The sequence below is a fragment of the Peromyscus maniculatus genome, chromosome 22 (assembly GCF_049852395.1).
Source record: "Peromyscus maniculatus bairdii isolate BWxNUB_F1_BW_parent chromosome 22, HU_Pman_BW_mat_3.1, whole genome shotgun sequence".
In the NCBI taxonomy this organism is placed as follows: Eukaryota; Metazoa; Chordata; class Mammalia; order Rodentia; family Cricetidae; genus Peromyscus; species Peromyscus maniculatus.
In genome coordinates, this window is record NC_134873.1 from 27,834,905 (window position 1) to 27,862,736 (window position 27,832).

Sequence of the window (27,832 nt, forward strand, 5' to 3'; positions counted from 1 at the left end):
GTTTCTCTCCCTCTTCAACTAGACTGCTCTCGGTGGGGTAAGTGGGAGGACTGAGGACAGGTGCTGAAGTGACTGTAACTCGCCTGTGCCTTTCCTTGGAGTTGCAGCGCCAGAGCACAGTTTACCCCGGAGTCCACGCTGCACTGGCCAGGCGGGCTGCTCCCGAGGAGCCGGTGTTTTTGTAAAGAATTCCTTTCCTTTCAGTTGTGTATTGGTGTGTATTCATGTGTGGGATGGCAGTGCATATTTGTGTATTGGCGTGTGTTCATGTGTGGGATGGCAGTGCATATTTGCGAATATCTGTGGAGGCCGGATGTGTCTGATCCCCTGGATCTGGACCTACAGGCTGTCTGTCATGAGTCTCCTGACATGGTGCTAGGCCCTGAACCAAGGTCCTGTGTGAGAGCAGGAGCACTCTGAACTACTGAGCTGCCTCTAGTTCCTGATTAGCCAGTTTTGATTGATCCAAGTTTATTATTCCTGTGGTCAGGAACATCCTATTTTGTGTTCTATATTGTTATTCTTAAATCATCAGGTGTACTTGACATTGATGAAATGTGACCAAGTGATGTAAAGCTTTGAAATTACATTTTTCTCTGACACATGTGATGTGTCATTTCATTACTACCTATTCTATGTCAGTTACAAATATATTTACATTTTGTATTTTGAGTAGCTGTTTTTCAAGCCCCAGAGCACATTTCTTTGTTAGGATCCTTGTTTACTTAATAGACATACTCATCACATAAATGAGTTTTTATTCTTCATAATTTTGAGTATGTAGAGCATATTTAAGAAAGAATTTTCCTCATTTCAGCCTAGATTTCTTTATTTGCCACCTCTCTTTCTCCTATAAAATCTTTTCGGCACGATGACTGTAGCCTGCAGAAAGGTACTTCGGGTAACTTGGTTGTCTGGAAGTTATGCAGCAAGGCCTGGGAGCGCTGGCCCCCAGCTGCATGTGACTCAGTGTGCATGCCTAGTGTTACGGGCACGCCCACTGAAGTGTAATGTGAAGTGGTGTGATTTTAAAATCTGAAGTGCTCCCTCAGTCGTGAGAATGAGTGAGAGAATGACTTACTATCTTAGTTAGCGTTTTTTATTGTTGTGAGAAAACACCACGAACCAAAGCAATATGGGGAGAAATCACAGTCCATCATCCAGGGAAGTCAGGTCAGGAACTCAAGGCAGGAACCTGCAAGCAGGAACTGAAACAGAAGCCGTGAGGAACTGTGCTTACTGGCTTGTTCCTGTGACTGGCTCAGCCTGCTTTCTTATACACTTAAGGACCACTTGTCCATGGATGGCCATGCCACTGTGGGCTGAGCCCTTCTACGTCAGTTATCTACCAAGAAAATGCTTCACAGGCTTGCCTACTGGCCAGTCTGATGGGATAATTTTCTCAATTGAGGTTCCCTCTTCTCAGATGACCCTAGCCTTTATCAAATTTACAAATGTAACCAATACACCTGTATGCAGAAGCCACTTAGAACAGTGTCCGGAGTGCATGCTGTTAGCAGTTACTAACAGAGCTTCCTACTAAGTTCAGCCTTAGGTTGTTGGACCCTTTGTATACTTACTGGATCAGACTTCTTATTGGATCAAGTGTATATTTTCAAAAATGTCGGAAGAAAAATAGAGAATTCCCTTGTTCTTCTGTTAGTCTGGAGTCCCATCTCATTCATACATACAGAGCACATTTTTCAAAATAAGAAATCATCGAGTTATCATTTCTGCCATATTGTGACACATGCATTACTAAAAATCTTTGCCTTGTACACATCGCTTAAGGAAACTGTAAAAACTGCAGTGCATGTTAGAGAAACGAGGTTAGAGGCATTTGTCACACTGGCGGAAAGTAAGCAGCTAATAAAACTTATAGCATGGTTTGATATGTGTGAACTGATGATCACATGGCACTGATGAGAGCTGAGAAAGCTTTTGTTCAGAAGCCTTTTGTTCAGCATTAGGACACGGTAGGTTGTGAATTCTAGGGACGTGGAAGAGGAAGGTAACAGAAACCTGATGGAAATTTGAAATTCCAGGTGTGGTTGGAATTGCGTCTAATGTACTTGCTGAAAGAGGAAGCTGGTTGCCATTGAGGAGTATGCATGCACGTGGGAACTGGTGCTGTTTTTGTTCTTCTAGCTGGCTTGTGCCCCAAGGATAGCTTAAAACATTGTGTGAGTCTTTTGATGGGAGATATAATTGAAAGTGCAGTTCTCTAGTGTGGGCTTTGGAGATGATACCATTTTGTCTCACTGTCAAAAGACTGGACATGCCGGAAGCATCCCACAGAGAAAATTGTGCATTGGCAATGAGAAATAGGCCATCTGTAAGTTGTTTGCTAGTGCATCCATGTATTGGGATACATTTATATTTGAAACCATTATAGCCAACTTGCTATACAATACAATGAGGTAGCTAGAGATTTATTTATCTAGTGTTTTCCTAATAACCCTTTTCTAGGTGAAGAGTCTGTCTCAGATTACTACATTGCATATAGACTTCATTTACTTGAAATTAAAATTTTTTAAACTCATTTTATATGTGCAAGTGTTTTGCCAGCATGTATGTACATGTACCACTTGCATGCCAGAAGAAGGCACTGTAGCCCTGGAGTTGGAGTTAGAGATGGTTGTGAGCTGCCAGTGGGTCCTGGGAACTGAGCACAGGTGTGTTGTAAGAGCAGCAAGTTCTCTTACCACTAAGTCACTCGTCTCTCCATTCCCCTTCGTGTACTTAGCACATGGAAGTGAGCTCTGTGCTTAAGTATCTGTCAGCTGTGAAATTCATTGACAGTTACTAGTTCATAAAAACATTCATTATGACATACTCCTGGATGATCAGAAGAAAAGACTGAATATTTTGTGCTGTCATTGCGAAGTGTTTATGGTGTAAGTGTTGAGATTTTATTAGTGGGACAGGATGTCTACAGCACTTTCTTCTTACAATTCAGGAAACTGTGACTGTGACATCTTTGCAGTGTGTATGTCTTTAACCATGGAAATTCAGTGAGGTCACTTGGCAGTTGAAGGTTTGACTCTGAAAAGTGTCCTGTCCCATGCAGAAGGGCTGCGAATGGTCACTGCATTGCAGACATTCCCATTGTCTTTCCTGGTTTTGTGATAATTAATGATCGAGTCCCACATTTCTGATTACTATTTTTGTTTAGTTCCCTAATGATTTGTATGTCGTATTGTCAAGGCTAAGTGTAAAGATGACTAAATAAGCAATTTCAGAACAAATTTGATTGTGTCAAATCAATTTACTTTATGTTTTAAATCATTAATATAATTTTTGGTGGGGAGAGTTGAGTCAAAGTTGCCATATAGACTGGGTTGGCCATGAATTCACTATGAGGATTAGGCTAGCCTCAGACTCAACAGTGTTCCTCCTGCCTTAGCCTTCTGAGTACTGGGATTAGGTATGTACCACCATGCCTGATTCCAAACCATTCACACAACTTACATCACTATAGTAACCTGCAGTTCTCTGAAATGCGACAGGTGGAACATTTTCAATGACGTCAGCGTTGACTGGGCAGTTTTCATTTCAGAAGGTATCGTGCTGCTGTTTTATCTTCCTTGAAAATCACCAGGAGATCCTTCCACAGTTGGTTTCTGTGGATGTAATTTTATAGTTTTATAAATACTCTGGAAGGTTGTTTGCTATAAAGAATGTATTAATGGTATCTGGTAAAGCAGATATCTTTTCTTTCTTTCTTTTTTTTAAAATCTTAATCTTTTTTCATTGAAATGAGTATATGTGAGACTAATTTAAAAGTTAAGAAGAGCCGGGTGGCGGCGGCGCCTTTAATCCCAGTACTTGGGAGGCAGAGCCAGGAGGATCTCTGTGAGTTTGAAGCCAGCCTGGGCTACAGAATGAGTTCCAGGAAAGGCACAAAGCTACACAGAGAAACCCTGTCTTGAAGAACAACCCCTCCCCCCAAAAAAAACAACAAAAAAATTAAGATTTTTAAAATTATGTCATTTTCTTTGAAGGCGGCTTAAAGAATAAGACGGAAGATTTTGTGTTATTTCAGTAGAAATTTTAGCTAGTGTTCAGTAGAAATTTTAGCTAGCTAAACTAGTACCTAGTTTAGCTAGGTATTAGCTTGGATAGGTAGATATAAATATGAATGCAGTATGTTCTCTTTCTCCACATAAATTATAATGTAGTAGGGAAGACAGAGATGGGCTCAGATATAAGAATCTGACAAACTCTATAAGATGAGAGGATGGGGTGGACCAAATGGCTCCTCAGTGGGTAAAGGAGGCCCAACATGGCGGAATGAGAGAACTGACTCCTGTGTGTTGTGCTTTGACCCTCACACTTGAGCCGTGGCAGGTGTGAGCCCAAATACATACATCTGTAAATACTACAGTTAATAAAAATGTAAACGATTGTTTCACAGGAGGACTACAGATAGGTTTAGAGAGAGGAGAGACTGCATTCCACTGTAAAGCAGGATCAGGAAAAACCTTCTCAGAGAAGGCAGTGTTTGGATCTAAGCCTTGAAAGGCCAGTGTGTAATTCTGGAAAGTCTGAGTAGAAAAGGGATAGTTGGAAGAATATTTAATCTGAGGCTGTTCATGTTCTCAACAATATTATATTAGTTATTCACAAGTCCTTGATTAACTCCTTGGCTGAAAATTCATCAGCAGCCAGACATATTGGCTCATGTCTGTAATCTCAGCTCTTGGCAGCTCGGGGAATGGGAAATGCATGCCGTGAGTTTGAAGCTAGCCTGGCTTATAATGTAATTCTTTCCAACAAAGAAATGTGAGATCTTAGTTTATTTATCTTTTATATGTAGCCTAGTGTTTTCAATTGTAAAGTTTTTGTCTTGAAGTTTTCAAAAGTAGTTTTGTTGTGTGTTCTATCTTCACTATATTTTCATTGTTATAATGAAATATATAAAATGAAAAGTTGATCGGTTATCTACTGATTCAGTTCCCACCTACTTGCATAGATTGTCCCTGAGTTGTTGTGAGCAGACAGACAGTAAAGTGACTGTGATTGGGTTGGTCCTAAGTAGAGGCCTCTGGGCCACTGTCACGAGAGACGCACTCCTTTTTTTTTTTTTTTTTTTTTTTTTTTGGTTTTTCGAGACAGGGTTTATCTGTGTAGCTTTGTGCCTTTCCTGGGACTCACTTGGTAGCCCAGGCTGGCCTCGAACTCACAGAGATCCACCTGGCTCTGCCTCCCGAGTGCTGGGATTAAAGGCCACCACCGCCCGGTGAGAAGCACTCTTAAATGGACTGTGCTGGCTGTTTGTGAATCCAGGAACTCAGGGTTGTCTTAGGGAGAGCTGGTCCCTAGTCTAACTGCATGTCTGTCTGGAGGGAAAGTAGGCTTGTACATCTCTTGTTATGGTGGATACTTGAGACATAGGTTGGATTCATCCTTGTCTCCCTGTTATTTTAAGGGAAAATGGTTTAGGGTGATTTCTCTGATTAAGAAGATAGAAACTAATTTTTCAAACTAAAAATTACAGCATTGACCTTATGTCAGTATTGCTGATGTTAGCTGTTTGGGACCTTGGTGGTTACTTAAAAAATTAGGGTGTAATGACTAATCTATTTTCTATTATTCAAATATTTCAAGATTGAAGTTAGAAGATCTGCTTATATTCTGATTTTGCACATACAGTTTTCATGGTATATTCCTGAAATAAGCAGAAAAGGAATTATCATCAAACGTTTTGGGGGCAGTTATGAACCAGGCTTTGAAACTGGAATTGACAATTAATGTTAATTGCATTACTGTTCTACAGTGTTTGTAACTATTGCCAAAGAATCTTAATGTGACTTAGTATGAAGCTTCTGTTTTTATTTGAAACTAAAGTTGTATAAGATGGTACCCCACACACACCTTGTTTGTTTTCAAGCTGGTGGCTTACCCTGAAAAGATGGAATTAATAGACCGAGTGTTATTGATTGCAACAAAATTAGACTCTTCATGGAGATAAAAGTTTTTTCTCCTTATTCATTTTTTTTTTAAACTTGCATGACCTTACTGATGGTTTTAGAACCTATGATCCTTAAACAGAGTATAACTTATTCTCAGTGGCTGAATAGCCTCAGGGAAGGAGTTCCTGTAATTCTCTCTGATCACACAATGTCTTTGCTAGTCAAGATTTCATTAATATGTAAATACTTGTCAGTAGCAGCACTTTGTCTTTCTCCTGCTATATTTAATTAACATATAAATAACCCAGGGAGACACTTCCTCCAATTTTTGATATAGGCAAGTCTGTTTAAACATTGTATTTGGAATAAGAAAAATGCTATCAGGAATCAGAGTCATATTTAGTAATAAAACATGCATTAGGATGTTTTGCCCCGGCCAGTGGGGTGTCAACGGGGGCGACCCACCTGCGGGAGAGAATGAAAAGGATGGGGAGACACGAAGGAAGACAGCAAGACAGGGTTCTGATCAAGCTGCAAATTTTATTCTGCTCAGCAAGGCTTATATAGCATGGGAGGGGCAGGGGGCAGGAAGGAGGGAAGGGGTGCAGGATGTGCCGGAGGTGCAGCTGAGGGGGGACCTGCAGGTTGTGAGGCTGCAGGGGGTTGTGCTAGGTGATCAGGTCACTGGTCAGGGCCCATTGTTCTGTTGCTATGCTACCTGACCTTGGGATGTTCTTTATCTTTGAGGGCACCTGGTTTAGGGCCTGTGGCTTGTTCTCTGGCCTAGCTAGTACTTTTCCATGGTTCATGTTTGGGCCCTGACAATGTTTTGATTCAGTGTGTACCCATTTTATATAATGTTAAAATTGTGGATGCTCTGCACAAAAACTGGAAAAAGCCTATGGTGTGTGTTCTCTGTTCTCATGACCTGGTGCTGATGTGGGCACATGGTGGTGTATGTGCTGTGCAGAAAATGCAGAGCTTTCTAGGTCTGAGTTTGGACTTGTTCTTGGGGCTGATCCTGGCTTGCTGGGCTACTTTTGGAAACCCTAGTTCCAAGCACTTCTGTGGTGTTCAGGGGATGGCGATGGTGCTCACAGGGAGGCTGAGTAGGTCATAGTAAGGCTGAGGTCCCAGTGAGACTGAGGAGGTCATGATGAGGCTGAGGTCACAGTCAGCTGAGGTCACAGGGAGGCTGAGGAGGTCACAGGGAGGCTGAGGAGGTCACAGGGAGGCTGAGGAGGTCACAGTGAGGCTGAGGAGGTCACAGGGAGGCTGAGGAGGTCACAGTGAAGCTGAGGTCACAGTGAGGCTGAGGAGGTCACAGGGAGGCTGAGGAGGTCACAGGGAGGCTGAGGAGGTCACAGTGAGGCTGAGGAGGTCACAGTGAGGCTGAGGAGGTCACAGTGAGACTGAGGAGGTCACAGTGAGACTGAGGAGGTCACAGTGAGACTGAGGAGGTCACAGGGAGGCTGAGGAGGTCACACAGAGTCCGTTGGTGTTATCTGGAAATGATTTTGACGCAGACGCAATCATTTGGGAGAGGTGGGGGCAGTATGTAGTGAAAGCACATGAGTGAAATGGGTATGGGCTTTTCAAAACAGCAAGTTGCACTTCAGTAACTTAAGAGTTGCCTCATATATTTTGGTGATTTTTATTTTTAATTTTTGGGTGTTGCTGAGAATTGAGTGTCATGCATGTGTACTGGATTACTGGTTACTATCCTTAATTTGGTGACTTTCAAAATTACATCACTAACGTGCTTATTTATTTATATTGAAATGTGCACGTGCATAGCTCACCCTTGGGCAGGTCAAAAGATGAATTTGAGGTGTTCTCTTCTCTTCTTCATGTTAGTCTTTTGAGATCTGGTCTACCAGTGAACTTGGACCTTGCTGTTTTAGCGACACTGGCTGGCCAGTGCATTTCCAGGATCTGCCTGTCCCTGTCCCTCCTCTCCCTAGTGGTATGGTTACCTGATATGAGCCGTCAAGTCCAGCTTTTCATATGCGTGCTGAGGATCTCAGGTTCTCAGGCATGCTCAGCAAGTACATTGCCCATCTTGTCAGCACCAGGAATTAATTTTTATGTAATAGAAACCCTAGGTTAGTACCTGGAAAGCAGTGGGAAGAAATATAGACTGAAAAGACAGAGCCAGTAATCATAGGAGTCAAGTGAGTCCTTTCTGTAGTAGATCTCAAGGGAGTTAAGACTTGTTTCGACGGTGAACTGTTTTTCATCTTGTGAGATTCTCAGGCAGGTACAGGTTCCAAGCTGACAAAGGAGCGGGTATGAAGCCGTAGGACATATACACGTAGGTCTCAGGCAGGTACAGGTTCCAAGCTGACAAAGGAGTGGGTATGAAGCTGTAGGACATATACACGTAGGCAACTGGAAATATTTGTAAAAGGAATATTGTTTCTATGTAGGGCATCTTCGAAAATGTTGTGTCAAAATTCTCAACTCTCAGCTCCAAGAATTTCACCTAGACTCTGGGTTGTCAGCTTCTTTTCTCTTCCAATGTCCCCTTAACTTTCCATGTCTTTATCCTAGAACATGGTATTTCCCTCCCTCCCTCCCTCCCTTCCCTCCCTCTTTCCCTCCCTTCTCCCTCCTTCTTCTCTTCTTCCCACCTCTTTTGTCATTGGAGGATTCTTCAAATGTTGGAGTAACAATAGCCATCTTGAGGAAGATGCTGACTTGATTTAATCATGAGCTCTTTGTAGTTCAGAGCATCCTGGTTTGAAAGCTGTATATCCAAATAAAATAGCTATCTGAGATAAACACTAGTTATTTACAATCCAGTGGTCTTAGTGTTGAGTCTTCCTCTCTAACCGACATTTTAAAATTTATTATTTAGTAAATTTGTAAGCCTTGATTTAATTTATATTTCTAGTTCTTAAGATTTTTTTGAGCACTTTGATTTGACATGCCCCAAATTGGAGATTATCAGTGGATCTGTCCCTACCCATTGTTTCCTGACATTTATTTTTCAGTGATTATTTTTGAACTCATGAATTACATATCTGTACATTTATAATTGTGACATATAGCTCATGGAATGTTCTATTGAGAACTAAATGAAACAGTGCGCCTACATAAATTTATTTTGTTATCATCATATGTTATTTTTATGTATACTGTAGTACTAGGACTGTGATTGATGTAGAGTTATTTACCAGAAATATTTACATTTAGTAAAGGAACAAAATATTTTTTTTTTTTTTTTAAAGATTTATTACGTATACAGTGTTCTGCCTGCATGTGTGCCTGCAGGCCAGAAGAGGGCACCAGATCTCATTACAGATGGTTGTGAGCCACCATGTGGTTGCTGGGAATTGAACTCAGGACCTCTGGAAGAGCAGCCAGTGCTCCTAACCGCTGAGCCATCTCTCCAGCCCCAGAACAAAATATTTTTTTGGAAACTAAGGAGATACTAGATAAGAACTCCAGGAAAATGTAAGGACTGGGCCACCTATACTGTCAGAAGATTAAGTAAGGGGAATGTCGGATAAATTATCCGGTGATAAATGGTGAGGCTATACAACAAAAATTAGGTGATGTGGAGTGGAATGATTGTAAATAAGGTAGGAGTTGAGCTGAGAAAGGCAGAATGCTCATAGGTTAGTTAGGTCTTGGGATGGCTAAGAACATACATTCTGGAACTAGACAATCTAGGTTCAAAACATCCTAATGGCTGCCTGATCTTTAACACATCACTTCGTATTTTTGTGTCTCTACTATGAAGCAGGAAAGACAATATTTTTTTTCTGTAAGGGCTGCTGAATACACACACACATATATATGTTATACATATGTACATACATATATATGTATAAACGTGCACACACATTTAGGATATATAACAGTTGATTAATTGGAACTTTATGCTTACTCATTAAGTACTATATAGACATAGTCATGCTGTACAGAGTCGGTGAGCTTTGTAGATAGTGTATGAAATGCCTGTGGAGCACAGCCCTGTGGGTCTCTGTATTGTTCAATTTCTAGTGTACCTGCTGCTTTTGGTGGCACTCAGCATAGATCTCCAGGCAGGAATATGCAGAGATTTTGAAGGTGACAATAAAGAAATTAGTCTTCTTGTGATTTGTGGTTTTGATTAGATATTATTGTATTTGTGCTGGTTTTGGTCATATGAATGAGTAGGATATAAAAACATTATCCTCCTTCTATCTGTACACTTCCTAAGCCCTTTGGAGTATTTCAGCTGTGTAATGGATAATTCAGGTGTCATCTGCTTGTATCTCTGTTCTGGTAGTGGTTTTCCTGGTGTAGTTAATAGACCAAATAAGATTGGTCAGGGTCTGGTTGGTGTTAAGTAATGTGGAGTAAAGACTTTATTACTATCTTCTCCAATGGTTTTGTATTAACCTAGGCCATAAAGGTTAGGGAGCAAGAGTTATTGGATTTTTTCCCTTTGATTCCTTCTTATTTGGTAGCAGGGCTTTTTGATGAGAATAGTCCTCATCAGTCCTTACATTATAGCTCTCCTGCACCATCAAATTTAATAGGTTTTCTCCCCCCTGAATGACATATGGACAGCCTTGAATGTAGTTGGCTCCTGTACATGAAAGCTGTACTTGAGAGATTTTGATTTGGTCTCCTATTTCCTTCTGATGCATGTGACATGTAATGATGTTAGCTTGATTGGACTGGGACACTCCAGGGGATTAGTAAAACCCAGCTAGATGTGTGTGAGTGCTTTCGGAGGATGAGTGTATCACATGGAGCCGAGCACTTTTGGGACCCGCCCTGTCCTCCCCTTCTGAGGTGCTGCCTCACCTCAGGCCCCAAGTGTGGGAGTCAGTGTGAGACCTCTGAAAGCACAGACCCACATCAGCTTGTTTTCCTGGATAGTTGTCATAGTATCAGCAAGTCTGACCAACAGAATGCGGCATTGCAAATATGCGTGTCACACAATAAATAAAGCATGTGTTCATATCTGTCTTATTTCTGTCATGCTAACTGCTTATTATAAAGCTGACTCCATGAATGTTTTATTTCTGAGACTCTTGAGTGTTTGCCAGTTAGACTTATTTTTGACAAAGTTAAAAACATTGCATCTAGGTTTGTGGGTACCTTCTTTCTTTGTAATTTCCTTTATGGCAAACCAAGTTATCCAACTTTGGTCTCAGGACCTTCATTGTCTCTTTTTTTCAAAATCAGAGTTAACTTTTCAATATGCTAGAGGTAGTAATGGTGGAAGATACCAGTTTTATTCTGGTAATGTCTCTACTCATTGGTTGTTAACATTAGTCATCTCATAGAGAACATTCTTAATTACATAACTGACTTTTCTCAAAGTTGTGTAGTGGAAATCCAATTGGACTTCATGTCTTTTCCTTAAACTGTAATGATTTTTTCAAAGTAGTACTCTGAGATATTCAAATAATTTCTTTCTTATTTTTATACTTGGTATTAAGCATTGGGTAGGAAGACCAATCTTTTTGAAAATTATTAGTATGATGTTATAGCTTACCATACAGTACATCTTGCAATGTTAGCTAAAATCATATTTATCTTATATTTACTACTTAGAAACAACCTTCATGCTGGTGTTAGAAATAATATAATGGTTAGTGCTGAATATTTACTGTGTGCTGGGAGCCATTTTAAGAACTTTATATATACTAATTTAACCTTCTGCAAGTCTAAACTCAGAATGATGCCTTTGGGCAGGTCCTTTTCTGTTTTGGTGCTGAGTGGCAACTGGATTTGTGGTAGGTTTCCCATTGAGTATATGATCATCTTGACTTGTTTAGTGATGATAACCCAATGTGTGTGTGTGTGTGTATGCCCAAATTTTCCTTATTTTGGAGGCTTTATTTGCCAGAACATTCTCTTCTTTATTAAGTAATAAAAATAAATAAAGTCTACTTCTTAAAACCAATGCATACAAGGTAGCAGTTAGTAACAATATAGTGTCTACCCAGCCTTTGTTTCCAAGGCATAGAACAAGGCACGGACAAAAACAAAAGAACTTTTGGAAGTCTGTTCTTCATACAGTTTGCTTGAAATAAAACATTTATATTTAGTGGGAGAAGTGTTTGGTGAGAGGATTGTTGACTATAATAGAACTTATTATGTTCATTCCTTTCCTGCTGACAGATAAATGCTACCTTCAAATGAAACCAGCATAGTTAATTATTCAGAAAAAACATATGAACAGGGCTCTAATACAAAGAATCCTAAAGTCAAACAAAAGCAGCCATTGCTTTGTAAAGAGAACATTTCAGTTTACTAGGTTATTTTTTTTTTAAAGTGGGGATGATGCATTTAAATTTCTGAATTCAAGTGGCGTGTGAAAAAGGAAGAGTAAGATGAACAAAGAAGGCAAATATACATGCAGCTTTGTGCTTTCAGAGCTTGGCTTAAAGGCTTCATGAGTGGCTGAGATTCTACAGTTCTGGGTTGTAGCAATAGGATTTCTAGTGTTTTGTGAACTGTAATTTCACATTGGTTGACTTACATGATGAGCATTTTACTGGTAAACACAATTAATAAGAAGGTTTTCTCTAAATGTCCTTGAACATTTTGTCCTTTTGTTTATCTTGTGAATGGGTAAGTTGTTTTGAATTGTGGAGAATGGCTGGCGTGTTGCTCCGCTCACTACTGTGACAGAAGATTGACTAGATGCAGTGTACAGAGGGAGGTTTAACCTGGCTTATGGAGGGATACAGTCCATTATGGTGGGAAGGGATGAATGTGCAGTAGCTGGTCTTCTCATGGTAGCATTCAGGAAGAAGGGGAGGAGTGGGGGCCAGAGACCCAGAGAGAAGAAGACGGATGGATCAACCTCCTTCTCCCGGCAGGCCCTACCTCCTAAAGGGTCCACATGTTCCTCAAACACTTGTCATCACCTGGGGACCAGACGTACCGAGACAAGAGACTGTGGGGCATCTTATATCTGAACGGTGGCAGTGAGTTCCAGAGACGACTCTGTTCTCCTCCCCTCCCCATGTGACATACAGTGAAATGCCCACCTGTCTTTCCTGTCAGATACAAGCAGATGCTCTCAACAGTTGAGTTCCCAGCATCCCAACCAGGCATGCAGCTTTGCCTCCATCAGTGTGATAATGAGGTTAGGAAGTCGTTCTTATCTCATTCTGGTCTACATAAGTCTGTACTGTGTAGGCTTAACTCTGTTACTGTGAATAGACTGAAAGACCCCCAGGGGAGATCTTCCCTCAGGAGAGACCCCGAACCCAAGGAACACGCTGAAACCACGGATCAGATGCAAACAGCAAGAGGGTTTATTCAGATACACAGGTACCTGGGGCGAAGTCTCTCGGAGGACTTGCGCGCCTTCCTAGGGCAAGGGGGACTTTTTATAGGATCCCAGGGGCAGAGGCGCGGTTACAGAAGCGAGAAGCATAGTTACAGGGTTCCTATTGGTTGTTTCAAAGAAGGCCAGGGTGAACTTGGGGACGTATTTTTAATTCTCAGGAATTTGATGTGTGTGGCTGACTTGGCCTTGCCCAGGGTACAGTGGGTGTTTTTCCAGCCCAGCTGCTTATTCCTCAAGGCCAGGGGGCCAACCATAAATATCCTGATTTGACTCAACGGTTTTTCTTCCAAGGCCGGTGGCCGACCATAGTTATCTCTCTCTCAAGGCCGGGTGGCCGGCCATAGTTATCTCTCTCAAGGCCGGATGGCCGGCCACAGCTGTGAACTCCTGTTTTTCTGGTTCCTTCAGAATGGCGTTTCTTAGGCTAAGTTATTGGGACCGGGGGGGGGGGGGGGGGGCAGCATTTCATTGGCCCAACGCCCCGTGTCCTCATAATGGAGTGGGGGTCTTTCAAGACTATTTACTTCTATTGCCACATTATAGTTCTCACTTTTTATATTATTTATGAGAACACTTTTTAAAATTCTTTGTTGTTATGTTAATTATTTAACTCAGTAAACACATTTTTTTTTTTAGAGTCTGCTAAATGTCAGACACTATTTTAGTTGCTAAGGATATAGCAGTAGACAAAATAAGTAAAAACCTTGCTGTGTTAGTTACTGTTGGAGTTGCTGTGATAAAATACTCGGATAAAAACAACCTAAGGGAGAAATGGTTTCGTGCCTCTTGATTCTTAGTTCAACCCATCATGGCTGAGAAGTCAGGGTGGCCGGAGCTTGAAGCAGCTGCTCTTGTTGATTCCACAGTCAGAACGTGATTAATGAGTGCGTGTGCTCAGTTTATTTCCTTATTTTTCTAAGATCCAGTATCCCAGGGCATGATGCCACCTGTAGTGGGTGGGAAAACCCACCACAGTTAACCAAAGATAATTCCCCCAACATCCCTAGAAGCCTGTCTTCCGTTATGCCAGACCTCAAGTTGACAAGTGAGATTAATCTTGAAGCCTGCCATGAAGGAGTCTTAATTCTAGTTTGGAAAGAGACCCTTCCTTCTTTCTCTTCAATGTTACTATTTGAGATAAAATTAAGAACTTACTATTCTCTTTCAGCCAGTCCTATGATCTTCTAAAAGGGATTATAAAATAATTTGGAGTAACAGCTGCAAGAAAACAAAGCAACAAAAAGAAATTTTGCTTATTTTCTCTGACAGAGTCTCAAAGAGTATGTAGCCTGAGATGACCTAGAATGTACTGTGTGTTCAGTGTTAGTTTAGATATACCCTCATGCTTGGCTTTTGTTTTTTATTGTGTAAGCATTGGTGATCAGATCTGAAAGTGACTCATGTTTGGTAGAAGTTCATTTCCTAAGACTAGTAATTCATTGATTCTATCACTGGAAGGTGAAGAAAATAATCTAGCTGGCTTTTTTAGATTGGAGGACTGAGTGGAGGTATTGCACTTTAAAAGCATTGTGTACTGTGTGGGCCATAGTAAGAGCTCAGTAAATACTGAAGAGTGTTGCTGATCATTGCTGACATGATGAGGAGGGAGCTAGCTGTGCTCTGCTAATAAAGTAAAACACGTCATTCCTAACAGGCTCTCCAGGTCTACCTTTCACTGTAGGCCTTTGAGCAGAATTATTTTTACTGTTTTAATGGGTTCCTTACTCATTTCATTCAATAAAGATCCATTAAAAAAGTGTCTTCTAATTTTCTAGAGTATATTGCACATTCAGCTTGCCTGGCCCAGGGCCTTGTCCTAACTAATTGTTGTAGTAAGGACTTGTGGGTTCCGTACATCCTCTGTAGAAAATACAAATATCAGCTTGTAATATGTTTTTCTGGAATTCTTTTTGAAAACATTTTGTGTAGTTTAAGGAACCGTGTCTGCTTTGATTTGAAAAGTGATAATAGCTGCCCAGATGCACTTTTTCTCCTTCTTGATTCATTGGGCTAATTTGTTGTTGAGTTGGCAGAGTGGGCATCATCATCATCTCCATCCGAAATGCTCTCTTTCTCACTTTTCATTCCAGCAGTTTGCAATAAGATATTTCTGACAGCAAAGGGAATAAAATCGTCTATCTGGTGACAGATGAGTAATACTATGGCTTTGCCCTGTATCAGCATCTGAATGATTCCATTATTTAAGAATCTGAGCATAAATATGTTCACACTGTGTCTTTGGCCCTTGGTTTGCTAGTCTAGTCTATTATGTGTTGGCTGAAAAGCTGTACTTGTAGTAGAGCATCTCATCAACTTATTGAATATTGGGGGACCTCGCTCAGGCTCATTCGTTCCAGCAATGTCTGGTGGCAGGATGCTGTTGATTGATGAGCCATTGCTGCTCCTTCCCCACGCTCCTCAGCTCCGCCTCCACTGCAGAACCCTCCGGTGCTTTCCTGTTCCTTTTCACGTAAAGACCAGTCTCTTTTCCAGTGTAACTTCCCAATGTTTATGGAGTGTTTCTTGTGTAGAGCTTGTTTCACAACATAGGAGCATTTGTTCTTTTTTCTAGGGTAGGTGGTACATTTAGGAAAAGCTACAGTTGATGCTCTGAAACATGAGAAAAAGTATTTTGCTGAACTGCATATGCAGGGCAATTCAAGTTTTTCTTTTCTTCTTAAAGTTTTGTCTTTATTCTTAATTGAGCATGTTTCTATCTTTTACATGGGTGGATCTGTGGCTGTTAGAGCTAAAGGGGACTCTGCAGATAATGTTCAAAGCCCATCACTGTTTCTGTTTTCTGTGACTGGTGATTTGGAGCAAATTGATCTCTGTATTAACATGTGTTCATCTCCATTTTCCTTTAAACTGATTCTTTTAAAAATATGGTGCTATTGTGTATATGCGCGCACATGTGTGTGGATATCAGAGGACAATTGTTTGAAGTGGCTTCTCTCCTTCCAGCTTTACATGAGTTCTGAGGACTGGTGACGGCATCTTGTCTTTTGTGGCTATTTAAATTGAAGTTAATAATAAATAAAATTAAAATGAGCTTTCTTAGAGTCAGTTGCCTTATTTCCAGTGGTTATTATGCACCCATGGAGTTTGTGAGCTGCTGTCTAGGATGACACAGACAGACCATGTCTGTAGTTACTGGAGTCTCACTGAAATAGCATGGGGTAGATTGCTGGTGTGCGTGCAGAAGACTTTGGGTTGAAATGAAACACACAGTGCAGGATCTTGATTATTCTTTAGACACGTGAGTGAACACATACTCATGTCATCCTTTAACTCATCACTGTATTTTTCCTTGGAGATTTTCCTTTTAAATAGTTAAAGAATGAAATAAAAGAGCAGTGTGCTGTTATTTTTTTACTTATATATTGTACACTCTCTGTCATGTACCATTTAGAATAGTGTGAACAGGAATCCTCATGGCTATACCGTCTGTGTATTTCTTATCATATGCTTTATGAAGCTGGCTAGTATGTATTTTAAAAGCTGTGTTTTTTTTTTTTTTTTTTAAACTTTAGTTGGAATGGTGACTCCTTGAAGATCATTCCTTGGGCTGAGCATAAACACCGAGCTGAAGACTGGTGTGAGGAATCAGAATGCAGGCCAGTATGAGCTAGCACAAGGCATCTTTGCTCTTTGTGGCATGGGTTAATAGGTGGCCCTCTGAAAAACTTTTGTGAACCATGGAGTCCTGCTTGGTGGTGTTCCCTAATTCGGAGTACTTTAGAGGAGCTTTTAAAAAACACTGATGAGAGCCGGGCGGTGGTGGCGCACGCCTTTAATCCCAGCACTCGGGAGGCAGAGGCAGGCGGATCTCTGTGAGTTCGAGGCCAGCCTGGTCTACCAAGTGAGTTCCAGGAAAGGCACAAAGCTACACAAAGAAAACCTGTCTCGAAAAAAACAAAACAAAACAAAACAAAAAAAACAAAAAAAAAAAAACACTGATGAGTTGAAATATAGTAAAAAAATTTAATGAGAACATACCAAATGTTAAATGGGAACTGTTTAAGGAATGGTCTTTATTACAACTCTTCACTTTAACATATTGGCTTTCAATCTACCAAATAAGTAGATACATTTTCATAGTTATGATGTATATGCAGTTCTATTCTTGGTTAAATTTTAGTTCGTTCTCTCTCTCTCTCTCTCTCTCTCTCTCTCTCTCTCTTTTTCTTTTTTGAGACAGGGTCTCTCTGTGTAGTTTTGGTGCCTGCCCTGGATCTGGATCTTGCTCTGTAGACCAGGCTGGCCTCAAACTCACAGAGATCCGCCTGGCTCTGCCTCCCAAGTGCTGGGATTAAAGGTGTGTGCCACCACTGCCCGGCTTAGTTCTCATTTTTCTAAGTGAGGTGTGGAGAGGACGGCCAATAGGAGGCACACTTGAATCCCTGTGTGTACTACTCATCAGAAGCGGGAAAGGACTCTTTACTTTCCCTCCGTGAGAAAAGAGCTGTATCCTCCGGCCTGCAGACTGCTAGTAGAAATGCCAATCCTCCATGTTCCTGGATGCAGGAGGAACGTCTGGAGAAGGGATGCTGAAGTGGAGCTCTGAAGTTCCAGGCTTTTAGAAAATTGACACATCTTCTCCCTTCATGTCCCTAGAGGTGGAGTATTCCTCATGTAGAAAGAAGCGTGTAGAATTCTTTTCTGGAGACATGAAATAGCCCCAGAAAAGAGGCCTTTAGATCCTGAGGTGTGGTCCTCAAAGGTCTGGGTACTACCCGGACACAGTGGAGCTGACAAATGAGCAGGTCCTGTCACACCCACGGAGCTTTCTGGAACAAAGAGGAGGAAAACACACAGTAATGGAGCAACAGGGAAAAGGAGACATTGTGCAGACAGAAGGAAATTTCCAAATTCACAATTAATATCATCAGGAAGATAAGTTACTATAATTTGTACAATTAAAATAGTATAAGTAAAGAAATAAAAAAAAAAAAACCCAAACCATAGCCACTGCGTGCTCCAATGGATAATCCCTTCTCCCTGCCCCCGTGGCTATAAGACAGTTGCTGTTAACTTGGAGGGCCACAGACAACGTAAAAAGGCGTGGATGTGGGGAAGGGCTTGTGCAGAGGGATGGCAGGGCAGACTAGGGCAGTGAGGGGCCAGAGTGCACTGGAGACACCTGACAGACCTCAGACAACCTGTGCTGAAATGCCGTAGGACTGTGTAAGAGAGGAACGGGGACGGAGCGAGCTCACTCAGGGCATTCAGAAGAGGACAGTAGACAGATGTAAGAAAGGGGTCCACGGTAGACTCGGGGAGGACCAAGCATTTCCTCAGGAGTTAGAATAAATATGCAGAGCTAGAGTAGACTATCACCTATGTAATAAAACAAGTCTGCTGCTCGAGTCACAGGAATAAGAAGATGACATAGATGATAGAGGAGAAAAATCTGAGAATAATTCAAGCCAGTAATTAGAATTGGAAGGCTTCGAGTTTCAGATTGAAATGTTCTTTAGAGTATTTCACCCCAAGATTCTACAATATCAAGAATATGTTCATTTAAAGAGAATGGCCTCTTGAAATGAAAGTCCAAATGACCTGGAATGTGGATGTGATGGTGTTGAAGGGGAGTTGAGAGAGAGAGAGAGAGAGAGAGAGAGAGAGAGAGAGAGAGAGAGAGAGAGAGAGAGAGAGAGAGAGAGGTTGCTCACTGAGAAGAGTAGAGAGCCGGGAGTGCCAGTGTTTATGATTCATAGAGCAGGATGCTTTGGTAAGGACAACTGAAAAGGAGCATGCAGAATAGATGACAAGAACGAAAGGCAAGTGGCTTCCTGGAGAATGCAGCTCATTCCTATCCAAGGATGTGAGGGGTGACCCGGGAGGGTTGAAAATAGCATCCCAGGAACTGGGAGTTGCCGCTGGCTGTTCTTGCTGAGGTGAGGCCGCTGGCTGTTCTTGCTGAGGTGAGGTGAGGTTAACAGACTGCAGGGTGGCCGCTGTGGCATTGTGTGCAGCACAGGGCAGGGGTCTCTGGTAAGAGCGTCAGTCACACCAGGAGAGGGCGCGAGGGCAGGACCCCGCTGCGGATGGAGCTCTCTTGCAGCACGAGTTACCCACACAGTGACTGGTCTCAGGGGTGTGGATAAACTGCCTCAGTATCAGGGTGCTGTTAACAATCTGAACAGCAACAACAAAAATAGCGGTTATAAATAACGTTAAGAGCCTGATCTGTGCTGCACGTCTAAGTTTTCACAGCATTTTGCATAATGTTATCCCCATGACTTTAATGAATAAAAGGAGTCTAGCACATTTTAAAGTGATGTGCGCAGGGTTTGCAGACTTTGCCGATGGACTTGTTCTTTGGATTTGGTTTTGAGCCCGAGCCACCGGCACTCTCACAGCAAGTCACTTGAATGACCCGGAAGTTCACCCGAGAAGCTTAAGTTAATTTTCATCTTTACCTTTTTCATCTTTACCCTGGAAGGCAGTCACCCATGGTTCCCCTTGTAAACACTTCTCATAATTTGTGATCCTTGTGGGGGTTCCTTGAAGATGTCTGATCCTCACACTGGACAGGAAGTACTGTCATGAGCGAGGCCCGTGCTGTGCAGGAGCAGTGTGCTGCTCTGTCGCTGGGGCCTGGGAAAGTGCATTATCAACACAGATGGCATGCATTTCTTATTCCCATGAAAACTGAAAACGAGGTTTCTGAATTCCATCTCCAGCTGGAATCCTTTGGGGACAATTCCTACCCCCATGACTGCTTGGCCTGCGTAGGTGCTTTTGTTTGGGCGGCTGGTGGAAGCACCCAATTGGGTGCGTTCTGTAAAGCTTTTCGGTTTTTGTTAATACCTGTCTGGTTGACTTGTGGCGTAGCTGTTTCGGTTTATTTTCCATTCTGAGTTTTGAATCTGGAAAACCAGTTGGAAAATGTTAAATTTCCCGGTAACCGGCAAGTGTGCACATACACGTGAGAAAGTTCCCCTTCCCACAGACTCCCCATCTCTGTGACCTGCTCTCTTCTCGTCCCTGTCAGTCATTCTCTGCAGCATTGCAAACGGTTGTAACTGTTCCTGCTGTGCTTTGCAGAACGGTGGTGGAGCCCAGCCTCCAGGATGACAGTGAGTTCCTCTATGCTGAGCAGCCTGAGCTGCTGCAGTACAGGATGCCCCAGCTCACGGTGGAGACGGCCATGGACTGGTACCGGAGCAGAGCGGAGGAGATAGAGCACCATGCCGGGCAGGTGAGGGGAGAGAGCTCTGCTGCTCGCTGGTGGTGGTGGTGGTGGTGGTGCTGCTGCTGCTGCTGCTGGTGGTGGTGGTGGTGGTGCCGCCGCCGCCGCCACCACCGCCGGATCCTTAGGATTCAGTCCACATAGAGCACGTGACCAGCCAGGCCAGAAATCTCAAGTGTATTCACAGGGGAGAAAGGACTAGTCCTTAGGGCTTTTGTTCACATGCTCTTTGCCCAGGAGTCTTAGTAACTTTCAGATTCTTAGAAAGCAAATGCGCGCAAGAAAAGCTGTTCAAAATTGTCCTTTAAAATGGGACCTGCAAACGAGGGTGCATACTGTTCCTGATTTTCTCTGTTTTTTAATAGACCCATTACCACCTTAATCCAACAGATTGCATCAGCTTAGAAAGAAATGTTTGGTTGGTCCCCAGTTACAGTGACGACCACAGGTGATTGTGTCTTTCGGGAACTCTGTTCCGGTGTGCCCTCTGTTTGCCCGAGGCTTATGCCTGGCTTCCCGGCTCTGCGTTTTGATTGGCTGTGGTTTTCTGTAGTGGTCTCTATCTGTTGTAAAGAGAAGTCCTTGATGAGGGTGAGGACCACACTTAGCTGTGGGTCTAAGGACAAATGGTTGTTGTTAGGGATTAGGCTGGTTTAGTTAAGTGTCCTATGTAGGTTCTTTTCCACAATCTATGACCTCATGAATACCGAGTCGCTGGCTAGGTTTCCAGTACTGGGTACGATTTCCCTCTTGTTGAGCAGCTCTTGATTCAAGTTAGAGAGCTTGGTTACCCTCAGCTTCCGGGCCCTGCTGCTCATCGGGGTTCGTGGTGTTGGAGCTGGGTAGGACTATTGGTTGCTTCCCTCCTTTGGAGGCTTGCATGGCTCCCTCTGCGGCTGTGGAAGCCAGCCCCCGGAGAGGCGGCTTGTAGGTGAGTTCCAGCTCCGCGGCCTCTGGACCTGGGTCTGGAGTGCATGGTCTCTTCAGCACTGCAGACGTTCTCCCTCCTTTGTGGGCAGGGCTTTCAGCGGCTGTGTGGAAACTGGTTTCTACCAGTTTTACTATGGATCTGAAGCTGCCCTCATAAAACTAGACATCTGTACCCGTGAAGTCCCCTGAGGAGACCAGGGGTGGGGATAAAGCAGAGGGACTTGGGGTACCTTAGTTGCCTTATGTCCTGTCATGTCTTTCGTTATCTATAAACACTCATAATGGCTTTTATTTTTTGGCTTGATTTGAGGTACTGACATTTCATGTCATTTGTGATATAATCAAAGTGATATCTGACATGGATTTTATAAAGTTTTAGAGGTTTAATTGATGGGGGACTTCTCTTTCCTTAGTGCCTATAAATACTTTCAGCTAAACTTGTTTATTGGTGCAGGAAGAGTTGATGGGGGTGAACTTTCCCCGCAGAAGGCTCCAGGACCATTCCTGCTCGTTCCACTGGTGTCTGCTTCCCATTCAAGTTTTGGCAGCTTGACTTTAAAGCTGTGGACTTGCGTAAACACCGGGGAAGAGCAGACGTGCTGCCTTCCTACTGTTCCTCTTGCAGTTTGTGTGTGTTACGCATCAGGTTTTCTGAAGATTCTTCTGCGATTGTAATTGTCATGACGACAGAAGTGGACTTCAGATTGACTCGTTCACCTGCAGTCACTATTGAGGAGCGGGTCCTGGTTTGCTTGGGCCTCACCCCCTCCCACGCGCTCCCTTTGACTTCTTTGTGCAGTCTTTCCACGTAACTCACTCCTCACCTCTCACCTCCTCACCTGCCTGCCAGTCCAGCCGTTTTGGGGCTGTGGGTGCTCCTTGTTGCGATGTTTTTCCCGTGCTTTCCACGGGTGTTTTCACTCTCCTTCTCTGTCCTCTTACCTGTCGTTTTCCTCGACACTCTCGGAAAGTAATTGTGTCTTATTTGGGAATCTGAGAGCTTCCTTCCAGTCGGGACCTTTTCTGGCTTTTCTCTCCTTGAGTTCACAGCCAGCCTCCTCTCCCCGTGTGCTCTGGATTCTACACCTGCACTCCCGTGTGTTTAGGTGATCCTTCTGCGCACACCTTTAACCTCTCCTTCAGTAGGTCTGCCGTTCCCCATGTCTCCTCACTCGCCTGTGGGACAAAAAGCTCCAGTTCCTTCAGTGTGTGCTTGCAGAATGTAAAGTGGAGCCACCTTCTTCCAGGTTCCTGCTGTGGTTCTTGTTTCCCTCGTAGTTGGCCCGGATTTAGCCCCTCTGCTCTTGGAGTCGGTCCTCCTCATCTCTCCAATCCAGCTGTGCTTGCCCCTCATCTCTGCAATCCAGCTGTGCTTGCTCCTCATCTCTCCAATCCAGCTGTACTTGCCCCTCATCTCTCCAATCCAGCTGTGCTTGCCACCGTCTGAAGGTGTGGTCAGCATGGCCGGCAGCCCCTGTTATCCTCACTTAACATCTTTTCTGTTGGTACTGTTTTCTTTTCTTTGCGGACATCTCTTCCTCCTGGGTGTCTGTGACCTAGCTCGGGTTTCTCTTGTCCTTGTCGCAGCCATTCATTTTAGCATGCTCCCTTGGCTCCTGCTTGCTTGCTTGCCCCTTACCACTCTTCCCCAGGGGACTGCCGTTGACATAATCTTGTCTGCACATGTGGCCCATTCAGATCTGCTTCTCAAGTACTGCTCCATGATTTATGTCCCCAAGTGTGCACTCTAGCTGCAGACATTTCTTCCACTATAGATACTGGTTTCTTTCGTTTGGACCTTCAGTTGGGCGTCTTGCACCTAGATACTGCACAGGCTGCACACAGGCTTCTCAGCAGCACACATGCTGTACAGGAATCACTTACTTCACTTGAGTGGTCTTGAGTCCTCAGCATCCTCATCCTCTCACTGAGAAGAGAAGGCAGGCCATCAGTGTAGAACCCTTCTTCTTACCCATTCTCTTCATCTGGTCTACCCAGATTCTGTCTTCTAATCATCTGTTGTGTTCATTCCCTTGTATGTCTGCAGTTACACTGCTATTTTGTCTTTTTGTCCAGCACACGGGAAGGGACCCACAGACATTTCCTCAGTGTGAACAAGTGAATGCACTAGGCGGTGAGTGAGTGAGCAGGACTCCTCATCACCAACAGCTGCAGTTCTCCTGAATACTCACTCTGCTTTCAGTCCATTTTTGATTTATCATCCACATGAATTCACCCTTCAGTCAATATTGAATATTTCTCTCAGTGTAAACGTTTATGACATGTTCCTGTGGAACTCTGTCCTTTGGGTACGGCATGGTCAGTGCCACCTGAAAACAAGAGCAGTTATGATTCCCTACATGAGCCCCTCACAGGATGGACCCACTCACATTTCCTTGTGGATGTGAAGAGATTGCTCCCCAGGCCCAGCTTGTCCCTGAGGTTACAAGAAACAGTTCCTGGAAGAGGAGGAGACTCTTGGGTGTGGTTGTTACGAGTTACCCGTTTTCCTGAAAGAGTCCCCAGTTAAATCCACTGGTTCCCTAAGTGTGACAGGGCAGAATCTCTCCCTGCTCTGCCGTCGGTGCCCTGTCTGGGGTGCATGAATGTTTGTTATTTTCCCTGGGGAAAGTCACACAGCACATGCCTCAGTGCAAACGTGTGGTCAGGTGTCAGGCACTGTATTCTCAGTCTCTGATGGCCGAGACCTCATCTTGTGTGTCTGACCCCGAGATTGCTGTCAGCTCCTCCTAGGCCCTGTGTGTATTGTAGAGGAGGAACGGGAGAGGAACGCCAGTGTAGGCTACAACTGATGATTTCCCATCAACCGGAGGATGCAAGTTTATCATTTTGTTGAGGGAATCGATGATAAATGTCAGTCTGCTGCACAAGTAAAGGAAATGTTGCTCTTTGTTTTAGCTAAGAAGTAAATATTTATCGGGTGGCTGCAGATGGCTTGGCATGGAGCGGGGAAGCCTGCGGAGCAGAGCCTCGCTTCCCAGCACAGTGCTGTAGTGAAAGCACAGCTAATTTGCCTTTGTTGAGGCTCTTTATGCCCCATTTCCCTCTGCTTTTGTTATTCTAATGGGAGCAGTAAGATGACTCTCCTTCTTGCATATCTGTATCATCAGTACATCTTGCTGATTGATACATTTGAAAGTTTGATGCTGATATTGATGCTGATATGTTTGATAAAGAACTCCAGTCCTTTTGTAGTAAGACACATTCTGACTATGACATTTTATAGAACTGGTTATGTGCTCATTTCTACACTGGAGGCTTCCACTACTGTTGCTTCTCAATTTTAGGTTGACTGTTCCTTGTCACTCATACGCCTTGGAGTGGAGCGCTGTATTCCCGGCTTGCTGGGTCTCTGTGACGACTTGGTGACTCTGGAAACACTGGTTTATGAAGCCGGCTGTGACTTCACTCTCACTCTGAAAGACCTGCAGCAGAAGAAAGACTTTGAAAAGCTCCGATTGCTGATGGAGCATGTAGGTGCCCTCTGACCCTTCTTCTGAGCATCCCTGAGCTTCTATTCTGTGTGTGGCACAAGCCAAATAGGACATGTGAGAGCCTAGTAAGGAACATGTGTGGGCAGATTCCAGCAGGAATACACAGCTGTTGGCTAGGTTTACACCTTGCTTTCCTTTATCCTTGACCCTCCTTCCTGCCTCTGTCTTTGCATCCCCTCGTTTCCATCTCCCATAGCTTCCCATTTCTGAGTAATTTCTTTTCCTTAGCAGCTGTCAGTGAGAGTTGGTTGTGTTATGTAAGATCCATCTTAAGAGAGGTAGGTTTATGCTGGGCGTAGTAGTGCACCCCTTTACGATGGGTAGTTTGAGAGTTTCAGCTAGGACTGTGTAGAAAGAGTCTCCTTGAAAACAAACACACAAGCTGGTGGTGGCTCACGCCTTTAATCCCAGCACTTTGGAGGCAGAGCCAGGTGGATCTCTGTGAGTTTGAGGCCAGCCTGGTCTACAGAGTGAGATCCAGGACAGGCACCAAAACTACACAGAGAAACTCTGTCTCGAAAACAAACAAAACAAAGCAAAACAAAACAAAACAAATTAGAAAAAACAAAACCAAACAAAACCAAAACATAAACAAAACAACCAACCAACCAACCAACCAACCAACCAACCAACCAACCAACCAACCAAGACAAATAAAAATATTGAGAAGAGTTGTAAGTTTATGTCCTGCATGATTATGGGAAGTGATGGTGTACTTTTAGAGAGGATGGATAAAATGACCCATGTCATAAAGGTGAACAGTGAAAAAGAAAAAAAACAAAAAAAGGATGACGGAGACTTGAGGCTTTTATTAGTGCGATTCTGTTCTCAAGTGGCTCCTTTCTGGGGCATGTCCACTCATCTGTCTCAGTGTCTCTGTGCTTTCTTCCTTTACCTTTCACGTGGTCTCAGATGTCTCTCTCTCTTACCTCCTCTCACGTGGTCGTTCTTGTTCTTTCTCTGGGTAGAATCTCTCTCTGCTATGGAGGACCTCATGGCTGAGCAGAGGCATAGCATTTTCCAGAGCTGGACCCAGGCCTGTGGGACCCTAGGCCAGTTCCAGCCTGTAAAATGGGATGCACAGTAATAGCCACAGTGTCCTAACCAACCCTAGGGGAAGATGCACATTCTCCTGCTAGTGGTTAGGCCAGAAGTGAGTGGGAATCTGCAGTGCTTTAGAAAGTGTGGGGCTTCCACTGCTTACCATTAGTCTGACATGTCTAGTCGAGTACAGTTTTTAATTGACTGCTTGCTTGCTTTGGTTAATTATACTTACAGTGTTCTGAGGACAATTATGTGACCAGTGCTTACCAGTGGATGGTTCCCTTTCTCCACCGCTGTGAGAAACAGTCTCCTGGTGCAGCCAATGAGCTATTGAAAGAATATCTAGTAACTTTAGCTAAAGGAGACTTGAAATTGCCCTTGAAGATATTTCAGCATTCCAAGCCTGATGTAAGTAGCAACTCTAATTTCTTCATTTTTTTTTTCCATTAGTCTGTAGTATTAGGTATAAATCCTTGTAAAGAAATTCCTTTAAGTAGAAAAAACCTGTCATTTTGTTCTTTAAAAATGTTTCAACATTGTCAATGTACATTTTCTCCAAAGTTTACACAGTTATGATTATTTTGACTCATTCATTTCATATTTCTTAGTACTGTTAGTACTAAGATCTATAGTTGCAGATGTTGAACTCTAACTGTGAAGACATCGCACTGAAGTTAACTCATTCCGTTTCTTTAGTAAGGGTAGGAAGTGCAAGGGGATTTGTGCTGTCGAGTGTTCATGCTATCGTCCAGGTTTTCTAATTCTGCACCCCTGTTCTTGTTCAGCGTATTTGTGATGTCACTAATAAGTGAAATGCCTTCTCTCAAGGGCATTCAGGTTGTTTATGTAGGTCTTTAGGTTTTCATAAGGACATCCTCACACACCCCAATGATTCTTACAGCTGCAGAAGACTGCCTTTGTAAGTTTGTTTCTGTGCTGTTTGAGTTTGCTGGAGGGAAAGCCATTTTGTTAGGCACAAATATTTCTGCACTGTGAAAATCTCTTAATTTTGTGAGAGATAAAATATGCTATTTCAGGCAATGCAGTGGCTCCCATGTCATTGGAATGGGACTTTAAGCAAGATGGTACAGTCCCTGGAATACTGTCATGAGATCAGAATTTAAGCCTAAGGCACTTCAGGCTTCTTCCGGGGTTAGTTCTGATTGAGCTTCTCATACTGGCCTCAGTTAGCATCATGCACCTCACGGACATGAACAGTCATGGCATTGAGTAACCCAGACAGAAGGAAAGCATTGCTATATCCTAAGCACTTCTGAGTTTGTACGATGGTCACCTGTCTGGGACACCTCTGCTCATTGGTTATTTAAAGTTTTCACCTTCCCATAATCAGTTTCCACTACTCAGTGACTGGTTTTACATTTGGGGTGAGCCCTGATGGGCGCTGATGGCAGCAGAATACCACATGCGATGCAGGATGGATTGACTCTGAATGTTTTATGAGGAATGAAGAATTGACTTTAAATTCTTCCTGCAGTCTCGTTTGCGATAGGTCTTCCATATGGGATCTTGTAAATCCTTTGTATATAGTCAGCTCTTTGTTGTTTTTACCTGGAAATTTAACATGTGCTTTTGAATAAAACATGTAGCCATTTGTCTTTCTTGAAATATGTAAATACTAGACAGGTAACAGGTAACAGGGTGTTAGGCTCGTTCTTTCCAGGACCGCCTCCGTATTTCTCAGTGTTACCTTCCTGCAGCACAGATTTTACCGTGTCATTATCTGTGGACGTGCCCCCAGTGGTTCGTGATTGTGGACTGGCTAGCACTGGGCACTCTAGAGTGACTTGGGTGGGACTCTGCTTCCAGTCTGCCCTCATCCTTATTTCTCTCCATGAGGGCGTGAGGCCATTGACAGGGAACTTAACTTTTCACCTCTCCAGGGCTCTTGTTTGGCCTTTTG

At 43.2% G+C, this 27,832-nt stretch overlaps 1 protein-coding gene across 8 annotated transcripts in view; it reads left to right on the top strand.

Moving 5' to 3' along the window:
• Nbas (NBAS subunit of NRZ tethering complex) overlaps positions 1 to 27,832 on the top strand; it is a 289,617-nt gene that overhangs the window by 76,978 nt on the left and 184,807 nt on the right. For all 8 annotated transcript variants that reach the window (XM_015995503.3, XM_042267446.2, XM_015995506.3 and 5 more), the window contains exons 22-25: positions 16,758 to 16,841; positions 20,278 to 20,431; positions 24,661 to 24,846; positions 26,146 to 26,319. In XM_015995503.3, the coding sequence (XP_015850989.2) occupies positions 16,758 to 16,841; positions 20,278 to 20,431; positions 24,661 to 24,846; positions 26,146 to 26,319 (598 nt within the window). The remainder of the gene's footprint in view (positions 1 to 16,757; positions 16,842 to 20,277; positions 20,432 to 24,660; positions 24,847 to 26,145; positions 26,320 to 27,832) is intronic.